At 45.1% G+C, this 21,493-nt stretch overlaps 1 protein-coding gene across 1 annotated transcript in view; it reads right to left on the reverse strand.

Moving 5' to 3' along the window:
• Positions 1-21,493, reverse strand: part of ITGA4 (integrin subunit alpha 4) — a 75,217-nt gene that overhangs the window by 22,148 nt on the left and 31,576 nt on the right. The window contains exons 12-16 of the mRNA XM_015406080.1: positions 20,375-20,465; positions 15,722-15,767; positions 13,858-14,012; positions 11,301-11,455; positions 5,778-5,927 (exon numbers count right to left, since the gene is read on the reverse strand). Coding sequence (XP_015261566.1) covers positions 5,778-5,927; positions 11,301-11,455; positions 13,858-14,012; positions 15,722-15,767; positions 20,375-20,465 — 597 coding nt within the window. The remainder of the gene's footprint in view (positions 1-5,777; positions 5,928-11,300; positions 11,456-13,857; positions 14,013-15,721; positions 15,768-20,374; positions 20,466-21,493) is intronic.

Consider the following 21,493-nt stretch of genomic DNA (forward strand, 5'->3'; position numbering starts at 1 on the left):
TGACTGCGCCCTGGAAGTTTTTTAAAAAGTTATTTTTGCCATAATTACATTGTTTTGCACCAAATGTTAATTATTTTTATTATTATTATTATTATTATTATTACTACTACTACTACTACAGAGCGGTTACAGATATGTTGCAAGCAGTGTTCCCTCTAAGCTGAGTTGGTGTGAGCTAGCTCACAGGTTTTTAGCCTCCAGCTCACACATTTTTGTCTTGGCTCAGGAAGGATGGCTTCAGAGCAAAGTAATTGATGCAGTAGCCAAATCAGTCGCTCACAACTTTAATGCCAGTGGCTCACAAAGTAGAATTTTTGCTCACAAGACTCCACAGCTTAGAGGGAACATTGGTTGCAAGTGCAAGTTAATTCCCTAGACTATGGCCACATATGTTACAGGGGGTGGGGCTGCCTACTGGCACCCAGGTGGTGGGTTAGCTGTTTCCCGGCTCTCTTCCTCTGGCGGTCCACTGGGATCGGCGTCCCATTCTTTTTGCTGTCTAAGGCCAGTCTTCTTAGCTCCGTGATCTTCTGCCGTGCGGTTTATAAATTTATAAAGATAAAGGTAAAGGTTCCCTTGCTCGAAAGCCAGTCGCATCCGACTCTAGGGTTGCGGTGCTCATCTCCGTTTCAAAGCCGAAGAGCCAGCGCTGTCCGAAGACGTTTCCGTGGTCATGTGGCCGGCATGACTAAACACCAAGGCGCACGGAACGCTGTTACCTTCCCACCGAAGTGGTACCTGTTTATCTACTTGCAATTTCTTGCTTTTGAACTGCTAGGTTGGCAGGAGCTGGAACTAGAGATGGGAACTCACTCCATCATGCGGCACCCAGGGTCTTGAACTGCTGAACTATTGACCTTCCACAGCCTGCAGTTCAGCGTCTTAACCACCTGAGCCACTGCAGCTCCTTTATAAATTTATAGTTGAGAGTATTTTGATAGGTATCCGAATTGCAAGCTATTGCTTAGTCTTTCCCCTCCAAACTAGGATCTCAGACACGACGAATCCATGCTTTACCATTGTGGATCAGGACAAGGGACAAACCATAGCCTGAGATTCAAAACGACAAACATTGCTGAATGCTTTCTGCAAAGTTGCATAATGTTGCATAACTACGGGGTGATGAAAAATCAAACGGCCCAACAAAATTAAACGATTTCCGAACCAGAACGGTAAGACCAGACAAGGAAAGCTAAGCTGCTTTGCCACTTAACTGGGAAGCGAGCAGAGGCAAATTTTCATTTGACATTTTGCTGCGGCAGGGCTTGCAGCTAGTAAGAAGCTCCGTGAGATGAAGAAACAAATCCACTTGACCTTTCATCACAGAAGAAAACATTTGTCTAGGGAAACATTTATTAATTTAGAAAGGGTTATTATCTTCTTAACCACGGTCTTTCCACTCTCAGTACTGGAAAACTTACGATTAGACTAGAGAGGAAGGGGGGGGGGGAACTGCCCTGATCCAGATACCTTTGCAAGCAGCAGATGGGTGCATATAAATATACATTCTTTTTACGTCTGGACTCAGTACTGCTAAAGATTTCCTGTGGAGTAAGGCAAGCAGTTACTCTTGACTCTGAATACAGCCACACTTTCTCCACTTCTGACCCTCTGGAAATCATCTTATCCAGGCTACGCGTATTTCACAAGGCATCAAAGTATGTCACCTCAGTAGTCTCGCACATATGATTGTCTTAATAATAACAGCGGCCGTTATCAGGGAAGAAATAGCGTTAAGCACCGATACCCTTGGACAGAGTCACAAATGGAAAAATTTGGAACCTCCTCAGTAAGTTATTCCCCAATAATCAAGTTCTATTTCTTACATGAGTGAGTGAAGTTATGGAAGGATCAAACCACGTTTATGGCAGTCATTTCAAATCAGGAACACCGCTGTGTTATGGCAAGGAAAACATGAGCCTATGCGGATATGACCTAGATAGCCCAGACTAGCTTGGTCATGTCAGATCTCAGAGGCTAAGCAGGGTGGGCTCTGGCTAGTATTTGGATGGGAGACCACCAAGGAATACCAGGGTCGTGAGGCAGAGGCCGGAAACGACAAAACCACCTCTGAATGTCTCTTGCCTTGGAAACCCCACCAGGGGTCGCCATAATTCAGCTGTGACTTGACGGCACTTTCCACCACCATGAGGGGAAAAAATCCGTCTTTGAATTGCTGATGGAAGGTTTGACGAGTAGACACAGGACTGGATCCAGCCAACTCTGTCAGCCAGGCTCATCTACTTGCCCTCCATACTACAATCCCCGTCCCACGTGTCTTTCATCTAAACAGAGCCCATGATCCCCAGCACCAGGGATATTTTTGGGCAGGAACACACAGGAACTGAGTTCTGGCTGACTCCCGAGTTGGCCACGCCCAGCAGGAACTCATTAGCATAATAGGCCACACCCAACAGCAGAAACTCATTAGGATTGGCTACATTAGGGGTGTGTGGCCTAACATGCAAAGGAGTTCCTGCTACAAAAAAAGCCCTGGGTGTTGACAACAAACAAGGTAAACAGAATAAGAAGCAACAGGTGGTGTGGCTGGATGACCACACTTCTGGTAACATGGGGGTGCGGCCTAATATGCTAATAAGCTGTGCTGTCAGGGGTGTGGCCTAATATGCTAATGAGCTGTGCTGTCAGGGGTGTGGCCTATTATGCTTTTCTACAAAAAGAGCCCTGCCCAGCACTGTTTTTGTCGTAGTTGAAGGGCACTCCCCCTTTTTCCCAGCAGAAAGGTTCCCTGGATCCAACCCAGCCTCCTTTCTGACCTTAAAGACGACGTTTCTAGTTTTCAGAGGAAATGGAACAGAGATTTAGGAGTAGACAGATCAACAGAAGGCTGGGAGTGAGTCTGGCTTGGAAGCTTCTTTAACAGCAAACGTAAGGAAAAACTTAAAAGTTCACGTTTCGGTGGTATTTGACGCTTTATAATACGAAGTTGCCGATACTGACAGAGATCTGGAGCAGATTTTTGCTGTGGTCACAAACACTAAACAATCCACTTTCAATCTACTTTCAGTGCACTTTCCAACTGGGTTTTACTGTGGCCCATTCTGCATCTAGGATTTGATCCGCTGTCTTACCAAACCCACATTGGAACAGAAATTCCCCTCTACATTGCATACCGCTTTCACTTTGATTGTCGGATTTTATGCTAACCTCCACACTGCATGCCAGTTTCACTTCCTTTGATCTCTCGGTTTTATGGTACCGTCTGCATAGATTTATGGCCATTTTACGCCCGCTCAGGGGTGACTCTGCAGTCAGTATGGCGTTGGCCCCGGGGCATTTGAATGTGGTTTTGAGCTGCATCTTCTTCTGTTCCAGTGTGGGTTTTCTAAAAGAACGGAGTGAATGCTGGATGCAGAATGGGCCTATGTGAAGTGGCAAAATCTAGTTGGAAAGTGCATTGAAAGTGGATTATTTAGTGTGTGTGACCGCAGCCTTTCTGCATATATTTTATTAGCATCCAGTAACAGAAAATTATGGACACCACAGGGTACAACCTTCCACGGAAGCCTAATGTACTTTTCAGGTACTTTTAATGAGGAGTCTTGAGAATTTATCCTTGGTTTAATCCCTGCAACTTTTATGTATATTACCTCCTGCTGGAAGAAAATGTATCCAGCTCCTTTAACAGATTGGTACAAAAGGAGATAGGATACCATACCGATAATCAAAATTAACTCATCATAGAAACGCAGGCACCAATTTTAAAAGTGGCAGATTTACTGAAAGGTGGGCACTGTTTGTGATTCACCCAAATATTAGATTTCCAGACAAAGTATAGCCTTATGTGGTCTTTGCAATGTAAAATGGCAGGCTGAGCCTTGCAATTGCTAAGCGGAAAGAGCTGGTGGCTGTGGGCCTTCCCATAACCCATTTCTGATCTTGGGAAAGTTCATTCCCAGGATTGTGGTAGTCGTGTGGGATAACAGCCACTAGAGTTAGACACTGCACTGTGAAGGGCAGAGGGGGCAAAATCACGCCCTGTTGGGTGAGCTGAGCTCTGCCGACGGAAGAGGAAGGAGGGAACAATTTTGCCCCTTCCCCACTTTACCCTCTTCCCGACAACAGCCCCAGGAATAAACTTCCCCAGGATTGGAAAGGGCTGCTGGGGAGAGGGGGGGGGACAACCAGGAATCACGGGGATCCTTGTGTGGACTTCACAAGATCCTTCTGCTGTAGCCAATCTTGTGTATGTATGACTGTCTTCAGGCAGGTAAGGCCTCGCAGAAGAGCCGAGTGACACCTTGCTGAATTTGTTTCCCTCTGTACTTAAGGTCCGGGCGTGCCCAGAGGTACACGCTGAAGGGCAAGAGCCTAAGGGCACACGTCCTTCAGATCTCAGTGTGAGGGTTGGAGCCAAGAGGCTGGGCAGAAGATCAGCTAGTGGAGAGGTAAGACTGTACTGTTGGCTGCTTTTGGTCACCACTGGGGGGAAATCAGAAAACAGGCTTCCGCTAACCTATAATGGCTGCTCATTTGGTTGACGTCTGTGCAGACATACATTAAGACTGTGCATGAGCGGGCCTGCCAATGTGGGACTGCACAGAAGACAAGTACAAATAAACGAGACAAATAAAATTTAGGTTTTTTTTATCTAGTAAAGGTAAAGGTAAAGGTTCTCTTGCTCAAAAGCCAGTTGACTCCGACTCTAGGGTTGCGGTGCTCATCTCCATTTCAAAGCCGAAGAGCCAGCACTGTCCGAAGACGTTTCCATGGTCAAGTGGCCGGCATGACTAAACACCAAGGCGCACGGAACACTGTTATCTTCCCACCGAAGTGGTACCTATTTATCTACTTGCAGTTTCTTGCTTTTGAACTGCTAGGTTGGCAGGAGCTGGAACTAGAGATGGGAGCTCACTCCGTCATGCAGCACACTCGGGTCTCGAACTGCTGAACTACCGACCTTCCACAGCCTGCAGTTCAGCGTCTTAACCACTTGAGCCACCGCAGCTCTATATTATATTACTGATGTATTGAACTGCACAGTGGTTCCCATTTTTAAAAAAATTGTTCCTCATTATAAGGAGGCATAATGGGGGGGGGGGAATGGCCTGATGGGGATGCCAATCTCCAGGTGGGACCCAGGGATCCCCTGGAACTACAATTCATCTCCAGACTACAGAGAACAGTTTTCTATGGAGAAAATGGATGCTTTGGAGGGTGGACTCTATGGCCTTGTACCCCAGAGAGGTCCCTGTCCTCCCCAAATCTCCAGGAGTTTCCCAACCTGCATCGGCAATCCCATGCCCACCATCCCGTACCAGTGCCCGGGGGAACCTGGCACCCTACCATTATCCAAAGCTTCACAGGGCTTTAGTGCATACACAAGAGTTTTGGTGCAAACAGGCACTGCTCTGTTCACGACAGTGTTGGATGATACTCCATGAACAACCTCACTGAGGAAGCCCTATAGTGCCATAAGGTCCTACTACGCTCCTGTACTGTTTCAAAGGCTACTGCCATGATGGTCGTGTTGAAGCAGTAACGTCTTTCCCAAGATGAAAATACAACATAGAATGCTTAAATCTGAATATTCTGGTAGTCTTTATAAAATCCAGTCCATCAGTTGTAAAGACATGATAAAGAAATGGAAAATAAAACACAGATCTTTGCCAGATTTGTCAGAGCAATGCTGCTTCCCAACTTCGTTTAGCTCCTTTACATTTAGGGTAAATGCTATTAGGTAGCTGCATTAGAGATGATCCACAAAATGACATATTGTATGTAATTAGACAAAGTCAAGTAGTCCATGGTCTTACCTTGCTGCGTACCACATTGTCTTCTTTTCTTTGCTGAAGAACGGGCTGGAGTGGTGGGAGCTCATCGGCACTTTTCCTTTTCAAAACATGATGCCCAAGGTGGTAAGTGGCTTCAACGTGTATAGGAGTCAGGATGTCCCTTACATCTTTCTACGAAAATTGGAAACCATATGAGTTATACAAAATATATATGAAAATGTGTGCTATCTCAAGCCAGAACTTGAAGGCAAACAGGAAATTACTGAGGTTGTAAGAACATAAGCAGAGCCTGATGGATCAGACCAGCACACCATCTAGTCCAGCATCCTGTTTCACACTAGCTCCAGATAACTGAGTAATCCCTATGCCTTACCTATCGGTTTCACACTAGCTCCAGTTAACTGAGTAATCCCTATGCCTTACCTATCCCGTTTATTAAATCAGGACTACAGAAGAACATTTACACTAATGCGTTGGGATGTACTCCCATCTGCAGTCCTGGAAGGAAAATTTAACAAGACTCCTTATGAAGAAAGGATTTGCCCCTGTTGTGTGGATGGTACTGAGTCTGTAGAACATGTAATTTTTGATTGTAAAGCGTATAATAACATCCGCGAGTCTCTTCCTATCCCTAAGACACTCCCTCTCTCTTGCAAGCAAAGAATCAGCCTTTTAAGAAATTTGCTATCAGATAGCCGGGCAGAAGTTACTTATCGGGTGGCTAAGTTTGGATGGCTTGCCCTAAGAATTAGAAAATGTATAGTAGCTCAAAAAGAGGAGAATTAAGATTAAGTTTTATTAATTTTAACTATTATGGTTTTTATGGTGTTTTTTATAACCAATCTTAAAATTCTGTTCCTATTTTAATGTGATCTCTTTTACCCATGTTACAAAATGTCATCGGTTTATGTTTTGGTCAATGACCGTGAATAAAACTTATCTATCTATCTGTTTCACACTGTGGCCGACTAACTGCCCTGATGGATGGACAATAAACAGGGCACAGAAGCCAAGGCCATCCCTGGATATTGCCTCCTTGGGTTACAAAGGTTTGCTGCCTCTGTACCTGGAAGTTCCCTTTAGCCACCATGGCTAGCTGTCATTAATGAACCTCTCCTCCACGAATCGGTCTAACATCCTGCTGCAGGACCACCCACAAAGTTTTATTCTAGGTATAAGCTTTTGTGCGCATGCACACTTCCTCAGGTACCATTAGTATACTATAATGTTTCTTTGGGGAGGGCATTTTTTATTTTTTTATATATGCGTGTGTGCGCGCACCTGGGAGTCATGGCAACCTCTGGTGACTGACTGCATGTGCACCTGGAATTCATGGTGACCTCTGCTGACTGACCCCTACTGGGGGCCTGGAGGATATTCAGAGAGGTGGCTGAATAAAGCCTGCCCCTGTCCTCTCGACTGCTGGTATTCCAAGGTCTCCCATCCAAGTACTAACCACACTCGACCCTGCTTAGCTTCCAAGATCTGATGAGACTGGTCTAGCCTGGGCTATCCAGGTCAGGGCAGTCCATTAGTGTTTCAGTGTCTCAAAGACTTTTACATACACATCAAACCCTAACTCTAAAAAATGTCATTGAAAGAACCTCTACTTTTAAAATATGCATCATATGATCTCTTAACAGAGCCCTCCACATTCTCTTGACAAATGAATAAGAAAAAAAGGCCCAGCAAAATAGCTTACAAGAATGTGGATCTCTGAAATTCTCAGTGCAATCTTAAGCAGAGTTGATTTCAACTGCCTCAGAGGGGTGTAACACCATTTAGGATCTTATTGCTAACTGTCCAGTTTTTAAAGCCTAAATTTAGAGCTGTGTTTAAACAAGCTTTAGTGCCCCTGGATTTATGGGTATTTTAAACATAGATTTAAAGACCGCCTGTGTTAAAATGTCTCGTGGGGTGATAACATCTGATATAAATTAGTTCTTGATTGAGCAATAAAGCTGGCTTCCCATTTCGCGCTTTCTGATTAAATTTAAGGTATCATTGCATCAGATTCAGAATGAAGAGAGGTAACCATCTCCTTGGGAATCCCTGCGGTATGTCAGAATAAATGAAAGGCGCGCCTGTTCTGTTTCCTTTATATCTCTGCATGACCTAGCCGTCTAACGAAACTAAACTTCGGCACGAAACCTTGCTTGTGCTGGAATGTTCCAGATCAAGACCCAATTCCCGAGCTAGCCACTTCTGAAAACAGAACAGCTTGAAGTGCTGAACACGACAATAGCAACGTTGATTAAATTATTCCCTGGGTGTAGGAGACAGACACTCGCTGATTGTCCCTCCTCATGTCCCCGGCTTTAATTTCTTCTCTATGAGCCTGCTTTGACCAATGCATATGTTATGTCATTCGTTCTAATTTTCCATAAGGCCTTCCCTGCATCTGCTGTATGTTACTTTCATTACACTAATTAGCTATTAATTATTATCTCCTCAGATATTTAAAATGCACACAGCCTGCTAGATGGATGATGCTTGGCAGACACTCACGCTTAACTTTCGCAGCGTCATGTAACTATAGAGAATCACAGAGGAAGGAAGAGCTCTTTGGTAAATTATTGATTCAGACTAAAGAAAGGAACTGGGTCAGAACAAAGTTCATACTCCTATGGCACCTGTTCTCCCACACGCACATGAAGCTGCCTTATCCTGAATCGGACGATGGGTCCCTCAAGGTCGGTATTGTCTACTCAGACTGGCAGCAGCTCTCCAGGGTCTCAGGCGGAGGTCTTTCACATCACCCACTGCCCGGTTCTTTCAACTGGAGATGCCAGGGACTGAACCTGGGAGCCTTGGCATGTCAAGCAGATTGCTCTACCACTGAGCCGTGGCACATGCAACACTAATCTCTGAAACTTCAGTACAAACATTCTTTAAAAGAGGGGATATTAGAGAGTTCATTCAAGAAATTTATCTTGGTGCATGGGGGGGTCAACAGTGGGAGGGCTTCTAATGTCCTGGCCCTACTGGTGGACCTCCTGATGGCACTGGTATTTCTGGCCACTGTGTGACACAGATTGTTGGACTGGATGGGCCTTTGGCCTGAACCAACATTGGCATCTCTTATGTTCTTATGAAAACATTATTAGGAATGCCAATAGCAGAACTTTATTCCTTACAAACAGGTCACAGCTGTGCCTACTGGCCTGTCTAGAGGAATCTATCAGTCTGTTTGAACGAAACACGAATCTGTTCATAATAAGCATCTCTAAATATACATGTGAAAGTTCAGGAAAAAAACGGGTTTTATGCTCAAGGCTTTTGGACATATGAGCTGAATAATAAAGGAAAGGGGAAAAATGGCGGGTAGGGACAAAACAAACAGGGGAAAAATCTTAAGAAATATTCTCATATTATTTATTAAAACCCATTTTTATGCCGCCATTCCACGCAATCAAACATTAAAACAATTAAAATACAGTCTAAAATTACAAAAATAATTAAAACCACAGGCAAGCAACACTAGAAAGAGAGCCAACAACTGCTATTGGGGGTAGGCCAGACAGACAGTTAAAACTTTTAAAGATGAGGTTTTACTCACTGAGAACATATAATATGAAGCTTTTTATATGAGGCAATCTGCAGCATTCGATAATGATCCTTTCTAGGCAGACTGTAGATGCATGCAACATATTTTCAAGCATGCATTTAGCATTTTGGTAGGACTAGTTTTCCCCACAATTATTATGTTATAACATAGATGGTGATAATATGCTATTGATGATCTCAAAGTTTAACTTGCTATTTCCAAATATGCTGCTGGCCCTACTATGCGTCTGTTTGTTGTCCAAAGAACACAGTTTTCTTTACTAAAAAAAAAAATCTGTGGCAGAAACATTAGTAAAATTTCTTCCCCTTTGCGGGAGCAGAGTTCTAAGTGAAAGGGTCAGTTAGTCAGTTAGAAAGCGAGCCAGATAAAGCAGCTGAAAGAACGCCCTTAGACTGGGAAGCAGAGAGGTCAATAATAATCTGTGTAGGAAGTAAAGGCTTTTTATTATTAAATCTCCTCAGACTGTCCAGGAACCGCTTGGGGAAGAGGGACTTATTACTGTATAGGCAGCTGGTTTTAGCTGGGAAAAGTGGATATACTCAGGGTTATTTTGGGGCAGGAACGCACAGGAACGGAGTTCCGGCTGGCTCCAAAATTGGCCACGCCTAGCAGGAACTCATTAGGACTGGCTACATTAGGGGTGTGTGGCCTAACATGCAAAGAAGTTTCTGCTACAAAAAAAAGGCCCTGGGTTTTGACAACAAACAAGGTAAACAGAATAAGAAGCAAAAGGTGGGTGTGGCTGGATGACCACACTTCTGGTAACATGGAGGCCTAATATGCTAATGAGCTGTACTGTCAGGCGTGTGACCTAATATGCTAATGAGTTTCTGCTGTTGGGTGTGGCCTATTATGCTAATGAGTTCATGCTGGGCTTTTTCTACAAAAAAAGCCCTGGATATACTTGTAACCTGCTAAACAATAGTTCTGCCAAGCCTGCCTGGAATGAGACTGTCGAGTGTTTTTACAGTTTTGCATGCAGAAAACGAAGACATTTATATGTTAAAACTTCAAAGATATGTCAAATAGTACTTTTTTACATGTTTAGAATGGTGCTGTCCAGTAAATCAAAACAGAGTAACCTGCTCTTTTTTTAACTGATCCAGGTTGTGCTTCCGGTAACAGAAGCATGAACGGCACAAACTGACAAGTGAAAAAGATCTCCACAGCATGAAAAACTTTACCATTACCTGTGTAGTACATTCTTTTAAATCTCTCCCTTCCTCTGAAGAGCTCAGGGTGGCCTACATGATTCTCCTTTCCCCATATTACCATCACAACAACCCTGTGAGGTAGGTTAGGCTGAGAGTGTGTGATTGGCAAAAGGTCACCCAGAGGGCTTCCACAGCACAATGGGGACCTGAATCTGGGTCTCCCAGCTCAACACTCTACCCATGGGACTGCGCTGGCTCTCTGAGCTCTGCAGAATCAGTTGCTGCTAAGGCCTAGGAGCAGACAGGGCCATTTTATTTCCTGGTCAGCTGACAATCCTAGGGAGGACCTGGGGATCCCCCAGAAGAAGAGATTGGATTTATACCCCGCCCTTCACTCGGAGCCTCAGAGCGGCTTACAAACTCCTTTCCCTTCCCCTCCCCACAACAGACACCCTGTGAGGTAGGTGGGGCTGATAGAGCTCTGACAGAAACGGCTCCTTTTCAAGAACACCTCTGACAGAACTATGGCTTGCCCAAGGTCATCCAGCAGGTGCAAGTGGAGGAGTGGGGAATCAAACCCGGTTCTCCCAGATTAGAGTCCGCGCACTTAACCACTACACCAAACTGGCTCTCAGAATTACAGCTCACCTCCAGACTACAGAGCTCAGTTCCCCTGGAGAAAATGTACACTTTGGAGGACAGACCCGGGGCCGGGGGGGGGGGAGGGGACAGGACCTGGCAACCCTAGAATCCTTCAGTGATCACTGCTGACAACTATTTCATCCCAGCTATTATTTATCTTTAAGACAGAGAATACATTACCCTCATGAATGCTTGGTGATCTCTGCAAGTGACATTATTGTTGTAAGTCTCAACGCTTCCAGGGATCATTTCCGATGTCCCATTTGAGGAAAAATGAAACCTTGCAGGGGTTTCTGGCCTCCTGCTAACATCCAGACTCAGATTATAAAGCAATACTGTAAAGTTTGAAAAAAAAAGAGAATAATAATGTAAGAGGAAGGTTTTGGAAGACAACTCTGGAGGTATTTCCATTTCATTAAATTTATGGTGATTTGTTGAAATGCCAAGCACAATTCCATAATGTCATCTTCAGCCATTCTAATTACAAGATTTTCTTTCAGACCCTGGGAATGGCAACAATATTCCTCCGATGCCATTTCCAAATCTTTTTATGTCTAATGCTGCTAAATGTTCTTAATGCGATGAAATCATTAAAAAAAGCCTTTTTAAAAAGTTTGAGCCAAAAGGCTTTTTCATTCATTCAGTTTATTGATACGAGAAAATCCCAATGCCTTTCTTAGTATCACACAGAGCGCCTAACCTACTGCTGTCCCTTTATACAAAATTTAACCCACTCCCCTCACCCCCCTATGGTAGAAATGTGAATATTTTAATTGATATGATCCTTCATTGTTGACTTCAATGGATTTAGAGGGATATAACCCTGGTTAAGAGGGTTCTGTATCATTGATCCTCCATCAGTTTCTCAGGGCCTTGGTTTGGGCTGTGTTGTCCTGGTCAAGGAAGGAGGATAAAATTACACTGAGAGCCAGTTTGGCGTAGTGGTTAAGTGTGCGAACTCTAATCTGGGAGAACCGGGTTTGATTTCCCACTCCTCCACTTGCACCTGCTGGATGACCTTGGGCAAGACATACTTCTGTCAGAGCTGTTCTCTCAAGGACAGTTCTGGAAAGCGCTCTCTCAGCCCCACTTACCTCACAGGGTGTCTGTTGTGGGGAGGGAAAGGGAAAGGAGTTTGTAAACTGCTCTGAGACCCCGAGTGAAGGGTGGGGTATACATCCAATCTCTTCTTCTTGATTGTAGTGGGGGGTGGACTGTACCGCAAACAGTGTTCCCTCTAAGCTAAGTTAGTGTGAGCTAGCTCACAGGTTTTTTTAGACTCTGGCTCACACATTTTTGTCTTAGTTCAGAAGGATGGCTCCAAAGAAAACTAATTTATTCAGCAGCTAAATCAGTTGCTTACTACTTTAATGGTGCTGACAGATTTTGTCCTAATTTTTGTTCAGGCCAAAATCAGTGTATTATGACCCTGTGGAACGGTATGCAAAGTAAAAGACACTGTGGGAACATAGCTGGCATATGGATTTATACCAAAAAGGTGCCCTTTAACATACAGCATTGCTGTTCAAATGGTCTGCAAGTGCTTACAATCCATGGGACATGTGTGTTTTGTTGGCTGCCATTAATTTAAATTGGATTTCAGTAGACACCCATGCAAGGGATCGTGTGCACGTGATCAAGCTTGTGTACTTACAATCCATGGGACACGTGTGCTTTGCTGGCTGCCATTAATTTAAATGGGATTTCGGTAGACACCCATGCGAAGGATCGTGTGCACGTGATCAAGCTTGTGTATCAATAGAAAAAAAATGAATGGCAACGATCTGTGTGCAAGTGAGGAGATTGGGAAAATGCCCTTCTCCATAGTTGGCATTTCCAGGTGGTCTGGGTCTGAGAAGAATGTTAGGATTTCAGTGCTTTTTAAGGAAAGGAGCAATATGGAGGGTGTACGAATGAAGCAGCGGGCTAGTTTTAAGGGCGGCTCGAAAAGGTCTGCAGTCCTCCAGGTCCACCTGTCTCTCCACCCTGTACCCAGGTCTAGCTAGGGTCTTCCTTTGTGCCTACCAAGCACCATTGCACCCGACTCCTCCCCTGCCTGCTTCCGCCCTCTGATCTGTCTCTTCTTATCTCCCAGGCTTTGTCACCTGTATCTTTAGGGTCTGAGTTTCTGGCGACCTGTCAGTGCTATCTGTAGTGCAGCACAGTGGTGCATAGACTTCATTTCATTTAAGAGAAACAAAAGCAAAGCTCACGCCTGTTAGGAAAAAGATAAATATAAATCTAACGTTTTGTTACTTGGAAAGGATTTTAATACTTATCTGGACACTTTCCTCTGGCCAATAAGAGAAGAGAGAAGAGACTGGATTTATACCCTGCCCGTCACTACCCAAAGGAGTCTCGGAGCAGCTTACAATCTCCTTCCCCTCCCCACAACAGACACCCTGTGAAGTAGGTGGGGCTGAGCGCTCGAGAACAGCTCTGAAAGAACTTGTGACTGACCCAAGGTCACACCAGCAGCTGCATGTGGAGGAGTGGGGAATCAAACCCAGTTCCCCCAGATTAGAGTCCACCCTCCTAACCACTACACCAAACTGGCTCTACACCAAAAATGTTACAGGACGTTGAACATAACTGGTGATGCCCACTGGTTAATGGTGAATTATCTCGTATTAAGTTTAAGTGACATGTTGGCTAGTAGGATGTTCTTTTGAAACAGAGAAAATAATCTACGTATGTAGCCAAAATGATGCTGCAGCCCTTATAGCACACAGCTTACCAATATAACCTGGAGCAGCTCGGCCGTGATAGGTAAAACAGATCTTCAAATTCACGCACACAGCTGGCTGCCCGTTCTCCACACATTCCAGTTTAGTCCGATTGACTGAACGAGGGTGCTCGAAGAATGCCTTGACAATCACTACTGCTCTTGTCCTGCAAAGTGTGAAGAAGTCAGGTTACAAGATGCCCCTTTACCATTCACGATTTTGCATGTGCGTTGTTTTTTTTAAACATATGCTACTTTTATCAGGATAAACATATAATTCCACACCATGGAGGAAGAAAACCTAGTAATGAACCCAACGGGCCACTGCCACTACTCTGTGGTAGTGACAATGGTGAAAAGACGCAGGCTTCTCTACCTCTGCTGCATCCGCACTGTACAGTTTTGCTGGAAGATGGTATTGCGCCTGATCCCAGAGTAGGAGCACAAGCTAGTGCTGCTCCTGGATACCCAGATGGCAGCGGTGGCCCAGGTGTACTACCAGAAAGTCCTAACTACTGTAACTGATACTCTACTCACATCTAGGTTACATCATTATCATGTGATCTATGTGAGTTTCTGCATGGCTATTTGAGTGACATTTGGTCTTTTCGTTTTTCAAATGAGATGACCCTCCCTTGTTTGCTTCTTCCCAGAATACACCTACTGTAATCTAACACCTACAGCAATTAAACTAGAATCTGTGAGGCTGAACAAAGGCTGACAAAGCCAGGGTCTTAAGATCTTGACCTGGAAAATCTGTATGTGTGTTGTTTTTCTCTTCTCCATTTTAATTTTTTTTTAACATCTAGGCTGATGATGACTTACGATGTGCTCTAAAGGTTGCATAATGTTTTGTTCCATTTTGGTTGGTCCTAATAAAAGGCATTAAAAGAAGAGTTGATTTTTATACCCTGCTTTTCACTACCCAAAGGAGTCTCAGAGTGGCTTACAATCGCCTTTCCCTTCCTCTCCCTGTGATGTAGGTGGGGCTGAGAGAGCTCTGAGAGAACTGCTCTTGAGAGAACAGCTCTGAGAGAACTGGGATTTACCCAGGGTTACCCAGATGGCTGCATGTGGAGGAGCGGGGAATAAAACCCAGTTCTCCCAGATTAGAGTCCGCCACTCTTAACCACTACACCAAACTGGCTCTAAACATGGGTTTAGTTTCTTGTTCCGGATTTTGCTTGGGCCAATACGACTGATGACAATATTTTTCTGTGTGAGGTTTAAAGAGTGTTCAGAAATAGCAGCATTTGCAAGAATATCACTGCCCTTCCAGTAGGCTCTTGGGTACAATTGGGTTCTGAACTTCAAAGCCATGAGCAGTCAAGAACCTCCAAGGATCATCTAAATCTATATGGAGCTACATGCTCCTTAAAATCTTCCTTAGAATCCCTGCTAAGCATCATTCCCCCATAGCTTTTATCAGGTGGAATGAGTTCTTATGCCAGACAGTAGGGTCTGCCCACCACCACAGGCCTTCAGATGGTAGGCAAAGGGTATTTTATTCTGCCATTTTTCTGTCAGGTGCATTTACAATATTTGCTGTTCTATTTCTTTCGCAAGCCATCTGTAAGGTTGTTACTCTTTTTAAAAAATGGTGGAATGCAAGTACCTCAGCAAACAAGACAAAACACATGGTCGGAATATTGATTTTAAGGTACTCAGGGCTTGGGAAATCCCTCAGTGGCATTTTTTGCACATGTGTTGTCAGGGGTATTTACTTAAAATACGGTTGCTCAGAACTGCACACTGAGTTCAGAGCTTAGTAAAGACCCTTATGAGGCCAATATCACAAATGCACATTTCTTAATTGCATCTCATAATTTACCATTATGTCCACTTATCCCTAAGCACTGAAATGCATTGGCCTCACCTGAGCAGCACAGCTGAATCTGACAGAAAAGCGCCGACTGCCACATCTGCAGAGAAGAGACACTCCAGATTGATGATGCTCATTAGTCACAAGGAGCCGTTTCCCAGGCACAATCCCCCTTACTGCATTTTCACCTCTGGACTGCATTAAATCACTATTTGCACATTATTAATTAAAGGGGGTACGAGGAGACACGAAGCCACATATATCACTGGAGCTCTCTCAATAGTGCCAGCCAGATCTAGCCGCGTTCTTTCTTATGCCTGGCACTAAAACTGCGCCGTGGCAATCTTTAATGTCACGGTTAAGGTGCAGCTCCATCTCCACGCAAATTCTGAAGCTAAAGACAATTCACTTATAGCCACTTATAGCCACTTAACCAGGGAAGAATATCTTGATCAGAATATTTATAGAGTAAAGTGAATCTCTCCTTCGCATTTTGAGGGGAAATGTACAGTCTGAAACAAAAGATGAAACTGATGACAGATATGCCCAGCAATTCCGGTTGACGACATTAAGAAGAAGAAGAGATTGAATTTATATCCTGCCCTTCACTACCCGAAGGAGTCTCAGAGCGGCTTACAATCTCCTTTCCCCTTCCCTCCCCACAACAGAAACCCTGTGAGGTAGGTGGGGCTGAGAGAGCTCTTTTGAGGACTGCCCTTGAGAGAACAGCTCTGAAAGAACTTTTGACTGACCCAAGGTCACACCAGCGGCTGCATGTGGAGAAGTGGGAAATCAAACCTGGTCCTCCCAGATTAGAGTCAGCACTCCTCACCACTATAACAAACTGGCTCTCATTTAAAGACAGATGTGACCAGCCAGATTCTAAGAGTCCATCCCAGTGATGCTGGCTGCCTTGTGAAGGCCTCCAGGACGCAGGGACCTCATAGCTGGTGATGCATGTCTAATACCAGTGGAGTCAACCATGAGTCCAACGTTTCATTTCCAGTGGTCCTGCCAGTCCCATTCCAGAATCACAAGCAGCAGACCTACACCACAGGCTCAAGATGATTGAACAGTCACCCCTCTCTCTTAGGCTAGGGAGTTATCAGGCAGCTACAGCCCCCAAGATGCTTGAGGGGAAATCGTGATGGGTATAAAACTAATAGAAGTCTGTACAGCAAATACACCCAAGATCTGGTATCATTTCTCTCTTCCTTTCTATTCATTTATTAGTGGGGAGAAGTTTCAAAACAAACTGCCACCAGACTTTTTTCGTGGCTGGAAATGTGTACTTTGTTTCATCAAATGTTCTACAGGGATAGCAGTGTAACCTCCCCAGCATAAGCAGAGGACTCTTGCACAAGGTCGGTTCCAATCGATATCTTAGAGGAGGCAGAGTGGGATGGAAATGTGGAAAATATTTAAAGTTTCTTGAATTGCCTTTTTGTTTTTAGAAGGCTAGTTTCATTGTTTTTTTCTGCTTCCACTTTCAAAAATGAGTTGAAATTTCTTTCCTCCTTCCTGCGGCACGCAGCCTGAAACTATGCATAGTTGCTTATCAGTAAGGTCTACCCAGTTCGGCAGGACTTGCTCGGGTATAGGTGTTTATTTATTTTATTTAGACTGCCCTACCCCTAAATACACACAGCTCATGGCGGTGAACAACAAAATGATCAAAACGTTTGTGAATAGAATAATTTAAATAATACAGAAATAAAAGCATTCTCAGACAGTGTTTAACACATCAGATTCTAATTATGTCCCTGCCCTACAAGAAGAGGGAAAAGGGGCAGGAAGAAAAACGAAGAGGGAGGGGGGGAGGAGGGGAAGGGAGCGCCAGTAAGGTGGTACCCGTCGCTGTCCTCAACCAAAAGTCTGGCGGTAACACCTCTGCCCTACAAGCCCTGTGGAACTGCATTAGGTCCTGCAGGGCTCGGATGTTGTTTGGCAGAGAGTTCCACCAGGTAGGGTTATTTTTGGGCAGGAACGCACAGGAACGGAGTTCCGGCTGGCTCCCGAGTTGGCCACGTCCGGCAGGAACTCATTAGCATACAAGGCCACACCCAACAGCAGAAAAACTCATTAGGATTGGCTACATTAGGGGTGTGTGGCCTAACATGCAAAGGAGTTCCGGCTACAAAAAAAGCCCTGGGTTTTGACAACATACAAGGTAAACAGAATAAGAAGCAAAAGGTGGGTGTGGCTGGATGACCAGACTTCTGGTAACATGGGGGTGCAGCCTAATGTGCTAATGAGCTGTGCTGTCAGGGGTGTGGCCTAATAGGCTAAAGAGTTTCTGCTGTTGTGTGTGGCCTATTATGCTAATGAGTTCCTGCTGGGCTTTTCCTACAAAAAGAGCCCTGGCAGCCAGGGCAGAAAAAGCCCTGACTCTGGTCAAGGACAGCCAGACGTCTTTTGGGCTGGGGATCACCAGTAGATTGTCCTCTGCAGAGTGTAATGCTCTTCAGGGGACATACCAGAGGAGACGGTCCCGAAGATACATGGGTCCCTGACCACTAAAGGCCTTAAAGGTCAGTACCAAAACCTTGAACCTGACACGGTACTCCACCGGAAACCAGTGCAGCTGACGTAGCACAGGCTGAATGTGTGCTGTCCGTGATGTTCCAGTCAGAACCTGTGCCGCCGCATTCTGGACCAGTTAGAGGGTAGGCCAGTATAGAGTGAGTTACAGTAGTCCAATATAGAGGTGACCGTTGCACGGATCACTGTGGTTAGGTCAAGGCGAGACAGGAAAGGGGACAGTTGACTCACCTGGTGTAGATAGAAGAACACCAGCTTGGCAACATTTGTGATCTGAGCCTCCATTGATAAGGAGGCATCCAGAACCACATCCAAACTCCTGACAGTCTGTGCTGGTGTTAAGGGCGCACTGTCAAGAGTAGGGAGTTGGCATCCCAACCCTGAATCCCACCTAGCCAGTCACAGAACCTCTATCTTGGTTGGATTCAGTCTCAACTGACTCTTCTTCAGCCATCCCACCACAGCATCCAGTCAGATCCAGCCAGATTTTGAGGGGCAGTGTCCGGGCGGCTGCCCATCAACAGATACAGCAAGCTCTGAAAGAACTGCTCTTGAGATAACAGCTCTGAGAGAACTGTGACTAACCCAAGGTCACCCAGCTGGCTGCATGTGGAGGAATGCGGAATCAAACCCAGTTCTCCAGACTAGAGTCCGCGCTCCTAACCACTACACCAAACTGGCTCTCTAAGGGGTAGCTAGTTGACACTGTCTCTGCTAGCACTACCCTCTGTCCCCGACCTTGGAGAAATGAGGTAAGCCCCTTCAAGACTACCCCCACGGACTCCTATGTCAGTGGGGCACTGGGTCAGAGGATCGTGATGGACTGTGTTGAACGCTACTGTAAGATCAGACAGTAACAGCAGCGCCGACCCACCTCGATCCAGCTGTCTGCAGAGGTCGTCCGTGAAAGCGACCGTGCCGTCTCCATCCCGTGGCAGAAACCAGACTGGGATTGGCCTAGTGCTGAAGTGACATCCAGGAAGCTCTGGAGCTGCTCGGCTACCTCTGTCTCAGTCTCCTTACCCAGAAATGACAAAGACTGCAGCCTTAACGCTCTCTGTTTCGATATGACTGTGCGTGTGTGCAACGTGCCACCAAGGCACGGCTGACCTACGGCGACCCCAGCGAGGGGCTTTCAAGGCAACTGAGAAGCAGAGGTGGTTTGCCGCTACCGTCCTCTGCAAAGTCTTCCTTGGTGGTCTCCCAAGCACTGACCCTGCTTACCTTCCAAGATCTGACGAGATCAGGCTTCCCTCCCTTGGATACAACTACTGACAACCATTATTAACAACAAACAATGCTGTCAACACTGGGCATTCAAAGAAGAAATCACCCAAAAGGCACAATTACCATAAACTTGCTGTGTAAGCACCAAATGGTCTATGAATATACCAGCATAATTATACTTTCAAACAGGGCTTTTTTTTGTAGAAAAAGCCCAGCAGGAACTCATTAGCATAATAGGCCACACCCAGCAGCAGAAACGCACTAGCCTATTAAGCCACACCCCTGACAGCACAGCTCATTAGAATATAAGGCCACACCCCTATGCCTTCCCTTGGCTTGTCCGGACGCCCCGCGGCTGCGGGAAGCCCTGGCAAGCCGGCCCTTGGACAGGCCGGGGAAGGCACGTGGAGGCATTTAAATGCCTCCCCGACCCTTCCAGGGCCCCCCCTGGCCCACCTGCCTCGGAGTCACCAGGGGTGTGTGTGTCGCTCTCCGGGCCTTGCCGCCATAGCCACGCATGTGCAGAGGTTTTGGCTGTAGTGGGCGTGGCCAACTCTGAAGCCAGCCGGAACTCCGTTCCTGTGCATCCCTGCCCAAAAATAGCCCTGCTTTCAAAAGAGCTCTGAATATTCCCCCTCCTCAATTAAAAACTCTTAACAGAGCTACTTTCATTCTCTGCTTCTCTATTTCCTTCCTCCCTGAGCTGCCAGAGCCCATTATATGTCAAGAATAGTTGGGTGGTGGGATAATGAAATTAACTAATTAGCTTATATGTAACCTGATCATTTAAAAAAACTGTGCTGCTTTACTAATAATTTATGACAGTTTTATTGCCTTGTTGATACTTGAGTCCTTATTTATTAATATGCAGTCTTCCTGCAGTCTATATTTTAGAGACAGGTGGGTAAGAAACGCAATAAATGCAAATGCTTCACTCACCCGAATACCCATTGTTGTCAACATCGATGCTCCCAGATATGGAATGACCAAACATACGTAACGAGTTGCTGATCTGGCGTCCTTGTATTCTCTAACAATGAAAAAATAATGACCTGACTAATGACAGTTTTTAGAAAAAACGTAAAATAAGGATTTTAAAGAGACTTAGTTTTCAGAAGAATGAACAGATGTAGCGAATGCTTACAGCAAATAAATTGATCCCCCCTTCCCTTTCTTTCATGGTGGCGCGTTTACATTTTATTTTGCATTTTAAAAATGCGTCCTTTGGCACATCTCTCTGAAACTCCTGCTTTGACCATGCCTGCCAGAGTACTCCAAGACTTCCCCAGGTGACCACATCGCATGATCTTTTGCAATGCTGGGGTAATTAGAGAGAGGCTGCAATGATAAGGCAGGAGCAAAGGAATATACGGAGTAAAGCCTATGCTTACTCCACCTGGCATAGTGCTTCTCCTATAAGTTTAGGCTCCGCATCCTCCACAATATCCTGAGAGATACTGGGATGTACCACTCAGATTATGTGATGTGTCATTGATGCCTCCATTAAAACACTCCTTTCCCCAGCAATTTATTGGGTTCTTTCTGAAGCTGGGGCTCTCCATCTCAAGCCCAGGTTGATTCACACCATTAACTTTCAGTACTACGGTATATTTTATTTATTTATGTATTTATTTATTAGATTTATACCCTGTCCTCCCTGCTGAAGCAGGCTCAGGGCGGCTTACATAAAATTTTTAAAGCCAACATAAAATCTAAAGTGCTGTCGATTCGTAATTTTCCTGTGCAGCGGCGAACGTGATCCAGTATTGCCATATCCAATATTTTCATAACAGGAGTCAATCAATACAACAATGGCAGTGGAGAGATCCCAGGGAAGGCGCTGATATTATAACCAGATGTTAAATGTGGGATTGTAGTAAGTTCCGCAGGGCCCTGATCAATGTTCCCTCTAAGCTGTAGAGTTTTGTGAGCAGAAATTCTACCTTGTGAGCTACTGGCATTAAAAGTTGTGAGCGAGCGATTTGGCTACTATATATATTAGTTTGCTCTGGAGCCCTCCTCCATGAGCTAAGACAAAAATCTGTGAGCTGGAGGCTA

Source organism: Gekko japonicus, unplaced genomic scaffold (genome assembly GCF_001447785.1).
Source record: "Gekko japonicus isolate JY-2015 unplaced genomic scaffold, Gekko_japonicus_V1.1 scaffold630, whole genome shotgun sequence".
Lineage (NCBI taxonomy): Eukaryota > Metazoa > Chordata > Lepidosauria > Squamata > Gekkonidae > Gekko > Gekko japonicus.